The 11635-nt window shown below is 40.6% G+C and overlaps 1 protein-coding gene across 2 annotated transcripts; it reads left to right on the forward strand.

Moving 5' to 3' along the window:
- The first annotated feature begins 4272 nt into the window (after nt 1-4272).
- Nucleotides 4273-11081, forward strand: slc22a16 (solute carrier family 22 member 16). 2 transcript variants are annotated; one of them, XM_026318198.2, is made up of 8 exons: nt 4273-4413; nt 4829-5305; nt 5884-6001; nt 7366-7927; nt 8452-8579; nt 9256-9365; nt 9595-9694; nt 9850-11081. In XM_026318198.2, the coding sequence occupies exons 1-8, from the start codon at nt 4370-4372 to the stop codon at nt 10015-10017; spliced, it is 1707 nt and encodes a 568-aa protein (XP_026173983.1). In that variant the 5' UTR covers nt 4273-4369; the 3' UTR covers nt 10018-11081. The 2 variants fall into 2 exon arrangements, with proteins under 2 accessions (XP_026173983.1, XP_026173984.1); XM_026318199.2 differs by having other exon boundaries at nt 4298-4413; nt 4855-5305.
- The last annotated feature ends 554 nt before the right edge of the window (nt 11082-11635 follow it).

Consider the following 11635-nt stretch of genomic DNA (forward strand, 5'->3'; position numbering starts at 1 on the left):
ACTACACATATCTAAAGCAATTCTTGCCTTTTGGTAGTACTATTCAGTCTAGTGTTGTTTAGCAGCTTGATGAAAATAACTTCTGGGCTTTAATTTCTCTGCCAATATTTCTCAGAAAATAATTATAAGCTAGCACTGCCCTAATTGTCCCAGTAACCCTCATCATTAACTTTGTCATTGATTTCCCTCCAAATACTAATCTGCTGCTGTTTAAAAACAAATTAGTCAAAATTCTTTCTTGTGCACCCATTTAAGAAATATGTTATTGATATTTTAGATTAAACACTAAGCATATAATTTATCAGGACTGAAATTACGAAGGGAGAAAAAAAAAACCTGCTTGTGAAGATTTTACTTGGATAGAAATTAGGATTGAGAGAGTATCTTCACATGACTAAATCAAAAGACTAAATAATAAGGCTGCTTGGGAATAAATGGTTAAAGTTCAGGGTTTTATAAATAGCTCTCTACTGCCCTCTTTAGAGTAGAAATAATACTTTCCACACCATTATTGATAAGAGAATACATGTTTATGGATTTTAATTATCTGTGACAGGGTGAACTATACTGTTTAGTGCACAAGTTGCATGGACATCAGACTAACACTAATATTGAGTTTGCTTTGTTTGTATGCATACAAATACTGTGTGCCAGATTTAAAATACATGAAAAGGAATAACACTGTGGTATAAAACACTAGTATTTAGGTTTATAAAAAAGTAATAAGGTCAGTGCTATTGTTCACTTTAGTTACGTAAAGTCACGGTATGAATGAAAAGTTGGTTCATGATTTTATATATTACATTTAATGGTAAGTCTAATTGCAAAATATTATGAGAAGAGTACAAAAAAAATGTCTACATCAAGTGCAGGGACACTGGATAAAAAAAAAAAAAATTAAGAGATACAATCTCTACTGCCACCAAGTGGTCAGTGATGATCATTTACAAACATATGGATTGGATTAGAATTCATTTTAGGGCTGTGAATGCCTGAACTGATGTAGGCCAAACAGTAACTGAAAGCAGTGAGAGAATGAGGACAGAATGTACCACTGTTAAACTGAGCACTGATTCTCGTAGATACTACAGCACACGACGAGACATGATACATCTGAAAATACCACACTGCTTGGGTTCTGTGTGCATTTGTACGTGTGCGAATGTATAATGTCTGGATGTTTGCTTGATGTGAAGTGTAGAGTATGATTGCTTCTGCTGGCCCAACTTTAAAACTGAGCAAGACAACCAAGAATGCCAGTTTCAAAAGGAGGGCGTTTCAGATTTTCTTTGCTCTGTAGATGATTTGTCATAATTTGGCCAAACTGTGCTGCCACATGGAATACATTCATGTAAGCCTGGCTTCCTCTTCCCCCTCTCCCTTCACCTCTACCAAAATAAGACCTAGAAGCGCAGAGCTCATGTAAACTTGATCTATGAGCTCTTCCTTATTTAGCAGTGTACAGAAGGCAAGACAAAGGTCAAACAGAAGTCATGTCAAGACTCCCCCTTAGCTCAAAAAACTGACCAAATAACCATTTGTATTGCTTGGAACGAAGGTACTGTGTGATACTGATGATGAAACATATGAATCATATTGGCAGAAAAATCTTAACTGTGACTTAAACAAAGCAATGTGTCAACAGCAGGGGTGGCTCTGGCTCAGTAGGTAGAGCACATTGGCCATGAACTAGTCCACATGTCAAAGTGTCCTGGAGCAAGACACTGAACCCCAAGTTGTTCCTGGTGAATAGCGGGTCTATTGGTGTCTCAGTAGGTGGGTGAATGGACAAATAGTGCATTGAGTGCACTCGAGTGTCAAATAAGTGTACTACAAGTATAAGACCATTTACCATACACTATTATTAATAACCTACAGAATGGTAGTGTAGCTGTTACTCTCATTCTTAGTATAAACAAAAAGTTGTCAGAGACTAAGAACAAAAAGTAAATTGAGCCTCCGGGCAAGGAGGAGTGGAGGGAAGAGGAGCATTGGAAACATCTGCCACTAGAGGAAAAGTGTAAAACAATTACTGGCTCATGGGCCCATTTGATTATCAGCTATAAAAAGATTTGAGGGCAGCTTATACAAATGATATCTTTTTGGGTTTAAAATTCCAAGAGAAAGGGTGCAAGCTACATGCAGGAACTCCTCTGATATATGCAGTGTTGTATTCACGTCTCACAAAACTAGATGAAACCGGACTGATACAAGGTAGTTTGTTCACTAGAGTGCAGTCTGGGATATGAGACTTGGACACTTTGCAAAAGCCTCAGCTGGTGAGAATCAGCCAGTTGTGACAGGAGCAGGTGAAGGTTAGAGTGTATTTGCTTTTGACACACATGGATACACAAAGTCCTCAAAGTCAGAATAGTCAACTAGATGGCACTCTCAAATTCAGAATGATCCACACTTAAGAACTTTTGTTCACTTTCACTGTAGTACAACCACAAACAAGACAAACCTAAAACTTTAAACACACAAACTGACAAGTACAGTAAATCCCACAGTACCGTCAAAATGGATAACCAGCTTTTATTCTTAATGACGCCGTGATGCCAGGTTTTACCAGTTTTAACAGCCTCTCCGTGCTAGTGAAAACAAGTAAGGAGGGACCCAGCAAATAAGGAAGAAGAGGGAAAGAGGTTATAGTCGGCAACACAGCTCTTCCCAGAAAGCAGATTACCAAAAATAATAAACAATTTTTAAAAAATACATAGGTTTTCACCTTCAAAACCATAACCAAACATACAATCAGAGGACAATAACTTCACTGATTTCTTTGTGGCACCATCTGTTTGTGACATGAATCAATCTCTTTATTGTCTAATAACAGTCAAATTTTCTTGTAGAATCCAGCCTTTGTGGTCTGTGGAGACCCAGAGACACTGATGATCCAGTTGTATTTGTTTATGGTAATCAAACCAGACACTTGTTAATGTATGAATTATTTGTTGGCGGTTGAAAGATGATTTTTTTTGCTGTTCATTTCAAGGTTGCATGCTATTCATAAACTGTCTCTGTCACTGCATGAATTATGTATTTCAAATTAGGCCTCTCCTGTGTGACACAGTTGACAGTGTATGGTCTTTATTATACAGTTTGTATGTTTGGAATGGAAATGAATAGAAAAACTAACTGATGTAGGATTTTATCTGTTTCCATTTCAAAATAAAAGTCATCTTCTGATCAGTGACTACAGACTGAAATCCGCATTTAGTCTTTCTCAGTTAATCAGAATTCAAACTGTCACCCTTTGCATTATCATGTTACTACTGTGTTATGTCTACAAACATTACTAACGCATGAGAAAATAAATATAGCTATACCTACATCAGATGCAGGTTCAAGGCCAATGGAAAACAGCACCAATGAAAGGAGAAGGTAGCGACTAAACATTGCTTTCGAGCCACACATCTACAATTATTTGTATATTTTATGGTTCAGATCTCTCTTCGCCAGAGTTTGAGATGTAAAGTTGTAAAAAAAAAAAAAAAAAAAAATCTTGGAGAAAAAGTAATTCCCCCCCCCCACTTCTGTCCAGAGTAACTGATAATAAATTAACCAGGTCTTGGTTTAAATTGAGTGTAATAAAGGGGAAAAGGTGATTACCCTGAATGCAGCACGTTGCTGGTTTTGAGCTCAACAACACGACCTTGTGTTGACTAAAAAGTAAGCAGCTATTATTGCTATGCCTAAGCTGTAAACACCTTTCATATTTACAGCAGCTGTTTGTTTTACTTGTTTTTAAAAAGACCGACAGGAGTAACACCTCAGAGGAAATATGACTCCATGATGTCAGAAACCCAGTGTTACATTGGTGGGTGTTGATGCAAGGGTAGCCTATTTATTAAAAGAAGAAACAGTCCTGTTTCCAGACTGATAACATCACTAATTTAGGAGCTCCACATGCTGTGATTAGGTTACATGTGACTTCATCCAAGAACATTTCTCTGAGGTTTAAGAAAAAGCAATCAGGGATATTCAAAAGTGACTTAATGATCAGTGCTTAATTGGAAAGGCCTAGAGCTCACTGAAACCCACTGTACGTGCTTCATCATTGTATGCAAATGTGAAATGTAATCACAGGGGTCAGGACACCTGTAGATCTCATGAGTGATTTTATTTGTGACTTTCTTCCTCGACGTTCAATCATTGTCTCCAGTCAAAGCGACATTTTTTTTTTTTAATCTGACTTAGCGGCTGAAATCAGATCCGCTTGTGTTTGTCCGTGCGCCCCTCCTACCCTGTCTCTGCTCAGTGACAGCAACACTTTATTATTACTTCACGCTCGAGCGCTCGGGATCCGCTGGCCGCCGGAGAGAGAGAGACGCACCGGACACTCCACGTGTAAACCCACCGTGAGAAAATGACCGCAGAGAGAATATTCGACCAGCTCGGTCATTTCAAAAGGTACAGAGAACATTTGTAGCCTACTCTTCTCCGGACTGAATGCTAACAAGGTCGATTTTGATTTTTATGAATGGGGGGTGTTTTGTAGTCCTTAGACCACAGCCAGTAAAGTAACTCTGGAACAGAAAGTTCTGAACGTTTGAAGTTATTTTTAATTCATTGCGATAATGGACACACACACACACACGCACACACGCACACACACAGCACGAGGTCTCGCTCCCTTAATTTTATATGCGCAAAATCTCATTTCAACGCGTTTTCTATCACATGTCAGCTCCCCTGAGGGCTGCGTCTTCTCTCGTCTGCGTCCTCTGTATTTTGGAGTTATCTGTTCCATGGGGGATCATGGCTGCTACCATCCGCTGTTCGGTGCTTGTGTCAGCATATTGTAATGCATTTTCTTCCTATCCAGATTTCAGGCATGTGTGTACTTTGCAGCGGTCTTCCAGGCCATAGCTTGTGGGATCCACTATCTGGCTTCTGTTTTCCTGGTGAACACACCAAACTTCGTGTGCAGTGTGCCTGGCAACATCACCGATGTTCTGTACCACAACCTGACAGGACACAGCGTGGAAGACATCCTGCCAATGTTTAGACCAGACGAGGGGTCCTTGGTGGTGAAGACGAGTGAGGGAGAACAGTGGGAGCTGAGCCGGTGCCGCTGCGCCCTGCGCATCGACCCAAAAGGCTTTTCATATGACTTCGATGGCAACAAAACAGTGAAAGCCTGCGACGGCAAGTTTCTTTATGACCACAGTGAAGTTTACCAAAGCATAGTGACGGAGTGGGACCTGGTGTGTGAGAATGAGTGGCTGGCCAAGCTGTGCCAGCCCTCATTCATGCTGGGCGTGTTGATCGGAGCGCTTGTATTTGGGGACATTGCTGACAGGTAAGCAGGGGCTGCGGTATAGGGGTGTGTGGGAGGGGCGGGGTTACTGTGGACTGTTGGTGTGGATGATTGCATCGAGGGATGTTTGGTTAAATTATGAAAGTAGAGATAAGAGTAGCAGAAGATGATGTTAGGAGAACAGGGCAGCTCAGGTGACCAAACAGGAGTCTCCATAGTTTACACTGCAAGGTGAAGTTTTGCATTTCACTGCACCCAAAAGGGTCAGGGAGCAAAGTTCAATCCCATGCCCATGTTGCTTTCAACAGAAAACTTAATGACGTTAAACAATACACAAGTCTAACTGATGCAAATCAATAAGCAAAAGCTCCGTTGCTCTCAGTGCTGCAGCGAACATTTGGACTGTTTCGCTAGTTGGAGCTTGCAAGTGCAATCTGATCTACACAAAATAAGATGTATTAGTTTACTACTAAGCTCTTAACATCACAGCTAACTAGAGCCACAATGATCAGTCAGATAAGAAGCTGATTTTCCCAACAAAACTGTAAACTGCATATTTTTGGTCTGCTGACTTAACGGTTCTTTACCTCTCTACCAATGTGAATGTTTCTCTCTTCCAGAGTTGGTCGTGTGAGGATTCTGATGTTCACCAGCCTCTGTCAGTTTGGGTTTGGGGTGGCTGTTGCATTCTCTGGAAACTACTATTTCTTTGCAACGCTGCGCTTCTTCCTTGCCATGGTGAGTTCAGTATGTGCAATTCTGTACTGGAAAGCACAAAATCCGGCACAGTTCCAGGAACTTTCCCTGATAAAGGCAATGCAGCATGAATGTGCCTGTTGCTAATCTTTTAAAGCAGTAATGTCATTTAAAATGGTTTATTCTGGACCTTTGCATAAGCCAGCATGGGATGAGGGAGGGGGTCATTTACTGCTTGTAAACACCTTTCATTGGGTTCACAATGTACCCAATGTCTGGATGTTTCTGATTAAAAAAAAAACAAACCCCTGCCAATCATTAATGTTTTCAGTGACAGGAGCCACCTCTTGTTAGTTATATTGCAGTCAGGCCAATACAAACCAGAGAAGCTGCCCGTAACAGCTGTGTGTAATATAAGAAACAAAAAGAACAAAACTATCACTGTTACTTATATCACTATCACTATATATTCACACCTTTGTTGTACTGTAAGTTGTTACATGGGCAGTGTTCACTTCACCAGTTTATGCATTGAAAAACAGTAATTATAAGGAATTTGAGAGCAAGTAACGCAAGAGAGACAACTGAGTGTCTTTGTTGGATCGGGTGTTTAGGGAGAGTAATACATGGTATGTGAATGAAAAACATGTTTACAAGCCAGAGGAAGAGAGTCATTATAGGTCCAAGCCCATGTGGCAGCAAATTGCGCTGAAAGCTTCTCTACAGTCTGTGCACTGTTTTAAGTTTCACTCATGTCTTCTAATCTAACCCTCCAGCTCTCCTCAGCTACAGCTGTTGTTTTTCCACATACAATCAGACACTCAGATAGTGTGGGCTCAAACAGCACCACCACACCAGCCACACTGCAGAGTCAATATCTAATTCCTGCCACATACATTACACTGAGCTAAAAAATAAAAATCTATTCTTCTGGCAAAGAAAATGTTTGAAATATGTTTACTTGTAAGTTGCAGATATATTGATATACTGCAGTAAAAACCTGTTTTTTTTAAGGGTAAAAAACAGAGTTGTTTTCAACTTGTTCCTTGAGGCCACAGTGGCTACTGATCTGTAAAAATTACAAGTGCCCAATACATAGACAAGCATCTCTTCATATGTTTCCTAACAACAAGACGCTGTGCATTTTGTAGTAACAATAATGATGTAAATTGCTCAGGCAGCTCGATATTTCACCATTAATACTGTGAGCTTGTATATTCAAAGTCTGTGTTGCCTTTTGTGATATGTTTTTAGCATTTTGGCATGTAGCAAACAGCCCTTACACATTCCAGCTCCTGCATCAGGACTCTTCATAACAAATTTATTCCCTTTTCTGTATCTCCTCTCTCCCCTCTTTTCATCGTCCATGATCTTCTGCTCTTCATTCCCATCCTTGGTCTTCATAGGTGTCCAGTGGTTACCTCGTGGTAGTGTTTGTCTATGTCACAGAGTTCACTGGCATCAAAGTACGCACATGGACTTCTATGCACGTGCATGCAGCCTTTGCAGTCGGCGTCATGGTAGTGGCACTGACTGGCTACCTGGTGCGAATCTGGTGGATCTACCAGATCATCCTCTCCCTGTGTACCACACCGTTCCTTCTGTTTTGCTGGAAGTTGCCCGAGACACCATTTTACTTGATTGCAAAGGGCCGTTACAAGGACGCGCAGGCCCTGATGGACACAATAGTTCACTTTAATGGCATTGACTGCAAGCTGAAGGTGGAGGAGCTCCTCCAGTCAGAGGAGAGAGAGAATGGAAGAGATCTGCTGGAGCAGGAGGCAGAGAAGCGGCCTCTGAAGTCTGAAAAGAAACTGTCCATCTTGGATCTGTTTGGGAGCTGGAGGATGGTGGGCCGTACATGCACTGTGTGGGCCATCTGGTTCATCGGCAGCTTAGGCTACTATGTCTTTTCTTTGGGATCAGTCAACTTAGGAGGAAACCAGTATATGAACCTCTTCCTTGCTGGTAAGTGATAATCGGATGATGACAGTGCAGATGCATTAAAAGGAGGAAAATAGTGGTAATGTGGTTGCAGAACTATACAGCAACATCCTGCTAGATGCACTGGTACATCATTGGATTACATCCTTTGTGATTTTAATGACGACTGGGGTTCTGTGTATGTGTTCATTTATAACAGTTTCACAGTGGTTGAAGTTTTTTTTAGGTAGCTGATTTAAAACAATAATAGATCCACTGTTTCCCATGAAAATAAACAGGCCTCTTAGCCTAAGATATACCAAGTTGATATAGCTTGATATACCAAGCTGTGCAGAAATGCTAAAATGGTGGAGCATCTTAGCTGTAACTCCACACTTGGTTTATAGTATTTGTTTTGTATGCTATCACATATGTTCATCCTGAGGTGTATATTGGTTAGGAGAATATGTTGTTCTATGTTTTGGCTTTTGTTTACCACTGCAAAATTATGTTGCACACAAAAAACTGCAGCTCATTTCCCAGCTAAATAGTTGATTTTGCCTTTACAGGTCTAGTGGAGATCCCCTCTTATCTGGTTGCCTGTTTTGCGATGGACCGAATTGGAAGGAAGAAGACGTGCGCCCCAGCTCTGCTCCTGGCTGGCACTGCCTGTATGCTCATCATTGTGGTGCCTGCTGTACGTATAAAGACCGTGAATGAAAGAAGAGAGAAACACTCTGTGTACATTTTTAACAAACGCAAATACTGACATACGTAAATATTAAGGTGCAAGACTTCATGTTGTCCATCTATGCTGCACAATTAGATGATGAATCAGCACAATATTTAGTCTCCCTATTAGATTTGATGTTCCACAAATGACCTGTGAACCAAATTAGCACTGCTTATGGGCTGGGTTTGACCAACAAACATGAGGTCAGACACAGTGCAACAGAAACAGTGATGACAATAATGGACAGTTTCTATCCTCTTTTCTCTGTTTATGATACTGTACTGCCTTCTGCAGGCCTTCACGGGAAGGTACAGCTTAATGGTACTCAATCTGCAATCTTTACATATTTCTAAAAACAGACCACCACAGAAACACAACTGCCAGTGTTCAGGCTCAAAGGATTAAAAAACCCCCCCTTTTTTCATGTAAACACTGCTGAAGAATTGCTACACACACTTAATACCAATTAAATTAAAACTGCTTATTTGTATGGGATCGCCTCACGCAGCCTCCCTCTTCTCTCTGAGAATCTTTAGCATTGTTAGACCAGGCCATATGCTGCTGTACACAATCACAGCAACGATCTAACCTAACATGGGAAGTTCTTGGCTCTCTATCCATATCGACCTCTTTTCCACAGGACATCAAGATACTGGTTATCACACTCAGTATGATAGGGAAGTTTGCAATCGCCATTGCCTTTGGTCTCATCTACCTGTATACCTGTGAACTTTACCCTACCATCATCAGGTAAGCATAAACACAATCGAAACATGCACAGCTCCTGGAAACACTGAATAAGTGAACAAGAATCTATTTTTGAATTATCTCTTTAGAAACAGCCTGTCACAGTATTCTATATAGAAAAACTTCTGTTTGTTTTCAGAAGGTTTACAGTAATTGTTTTTTTCCTTGTTTACTATTGGTGGCACATCTGTACCCTGATGTTAGAAAATCCTTATGTATGATCTCCGTCCAGGTCTCTGGCTGTAGGAAGTGGCAGTATGATGTGCCGTGTTGGCAGTGTGGTTGCCCCCTTCTGTGTGTACCTGGCTGAAGTCTGGGTCTACCTGCCTCAGGTATACACACACTGTTTAATTGCATGTTTTCATCTTTCCTCCATTGTGTCACCTTTGCACCCTGTTAACCATTTGTCATAGTCTATCTACAAGGCTATCCCAACAAGAAAACAAATTTTAACTTTTTTTTTTTGTTTATTTGTGATCCTGTACAGCTCATTGTGGGAATCCTAGCATTTATTATTGGAGTGTTGACACTCCTGCTACCTGAGACTCTGGGCAGACCCTTAACAACTACCTTGGAAGAGGCTGAAGCACTGGGACACAAGCCCAGCAGTAACAAGGATGAGTTAAAGATGAACCCACCTGAAGCCAAGGCTTGAACTGCACACTGCTGGAAACCTAGAGTGGCAGATGTAATTTGGAAACAGAATGTAAGAAAGAAACAAACACGGAAATGGTAATGATGGTAAGCACCAATTTAATGGAAAAGAAATTGTGAAATTATATTTTTGTTCATATTTTGTTTTGTAAAGTGATCAACAGTTTAGTCGCAAAGGGTCCTGAGACATAGTGAAAGCCTTCTGCAATTAATCTGGTGAGTAAAGTGCTGATGGTACTAGAAGGACTGATGGTCAAAACTACAAAAATAAGACTTCCTGTTACTACAGCCTCTGTAGTAACTTCTCCCTGTGCCTTGTCATAAGTGTAGATCATGGCCATGACTACACATTGTTATACATTACATAAATTGTATTTGACTCTATCCAAAGAATGGAATGAATTAGACATTCTTTTTTATGTCACCTTTTCTTTTTTCTAAATTTTTTTGAAAATCTCAGGGCATCCAATGTTGGATATCACTTTGAGGGTATTTTAATTTTACATTCAATTCCATGTAGTTTAAGATGCCATTGCTGAGCTTTAATGGTGTTATCTGAGTAGTACCAGCTTGGGCACTAGTGCGTCAGTCGTGATAAGTTGCTGTCCTGTGCTACCTGCTTATACTGTGCATGTAATCTAAATGCTGGACATGTCTGTGAGAGTGATCTCTGGACATACTTTGGACCAAATACAGGAACAAACCACAACAGTTTGGAGCTGTATTTAGATCCTTGGCAATACTGAAGTACACTACTATCAGGTTTTTCTTTCATATCAAACAATCACATGGTGCTTTATCCTGGTGATGACATTTGGTCACCAGGTGAATAAGGTCCTCAGGTTCAGCTGTCAGTTCTAAAATTGTTTTTACAAAAACAATATAATTTCTGGTCTGAATATCTTTTTTCTCTGTATTATTTTTGTTTCAAAATGTAAAAATAAGTAAGACGGCTGTGCTGAAGTTGTTGCCCTCTTCACATCTGCCTTGTTCATATGTATCCGTAGTTCTATGTTGATGAGAAATAACTAAGAATCTTTTAATAAAATGTATTTGATAAATGAGCACCTTCTCAAGGTAATGCTCTCTTTCTTTCCATCTCTTAAATGGAGAACTGGAGATGGATCAAGGTGCTGGAAAAGCAGGGGAAACTATTTTTGTCATTCCGGGGAATACAGATCAGGTCTGGAAACAGCCCACCAGCACTAACAGCTTCCTATTTGCCAGTGGAGAGGAGGTTCCTCTGCCACAATGCCAGCTCTCACTGCACCACTCAGCATATAAACAAACCTTCTATGTTGAACTTCGGAGCAGAAAACCCGAGCACATATACACTATTGTGTGTGTTTGTGTGGACAGAGACACTAATGCACTTCACTTGAACCTTTAACAGCCAGGCTGCTAAATGACATCCAGCTCTGTGTAGATACTGAGGGCCCAAACACTGTCTGGCTATTACTGGACACTACAGTGTGTGTGTGTGTGCATGTTCTAGTTCTGGATATGCAAGTGCCCAATTGAGCTTGAGGCTTCGAGAGGGAGAGGACATTTTTGTAAAGTGTGGACTTTTGGAAAATGTGCCCTAAGAGGTCTGTCTGAGGGTAAACACTTGCTGTTAA

The sequence above is a fragment of the Mastacembelus armatus genome, chromosome 24 (assembly GCF_900324485.2).
Source record: "Mastacembelus armatus chromosome 24, fMasArm1.2, whole genome shotgun sequence".
Classification (NCBI taxonomy): domain Eukaryota; kingdom Metazoa; phylum Chordata; class Actinopteri; order Synbranchiformes; family Mastacembelidae; genus Mastacembelus; species Mastacembelus armatus.

Coding starts and splice junctions, on each gene's coding strand:
- slc22a16 (XM_026318198.2), top strand. CDS start 4,370: ATGACCGCAGAGAGAATATTCGACCAGCTCGGTCATTTCAAAAG. Junction 4,414..4,828: donor CAGCTCGGTCATTTCAAAAG/GTACAGAGAACA, acceptor CTTCCTATCCAG/ATTTCAGGCATGTGTGTACT. Junction 9,366..9,594: donor CTTTACCCTACCATCATCAG/GTAAGCATAAAC, acceptor ATCTCCGTCCAG/GTCTCTGGCTGTAGGAAGTG.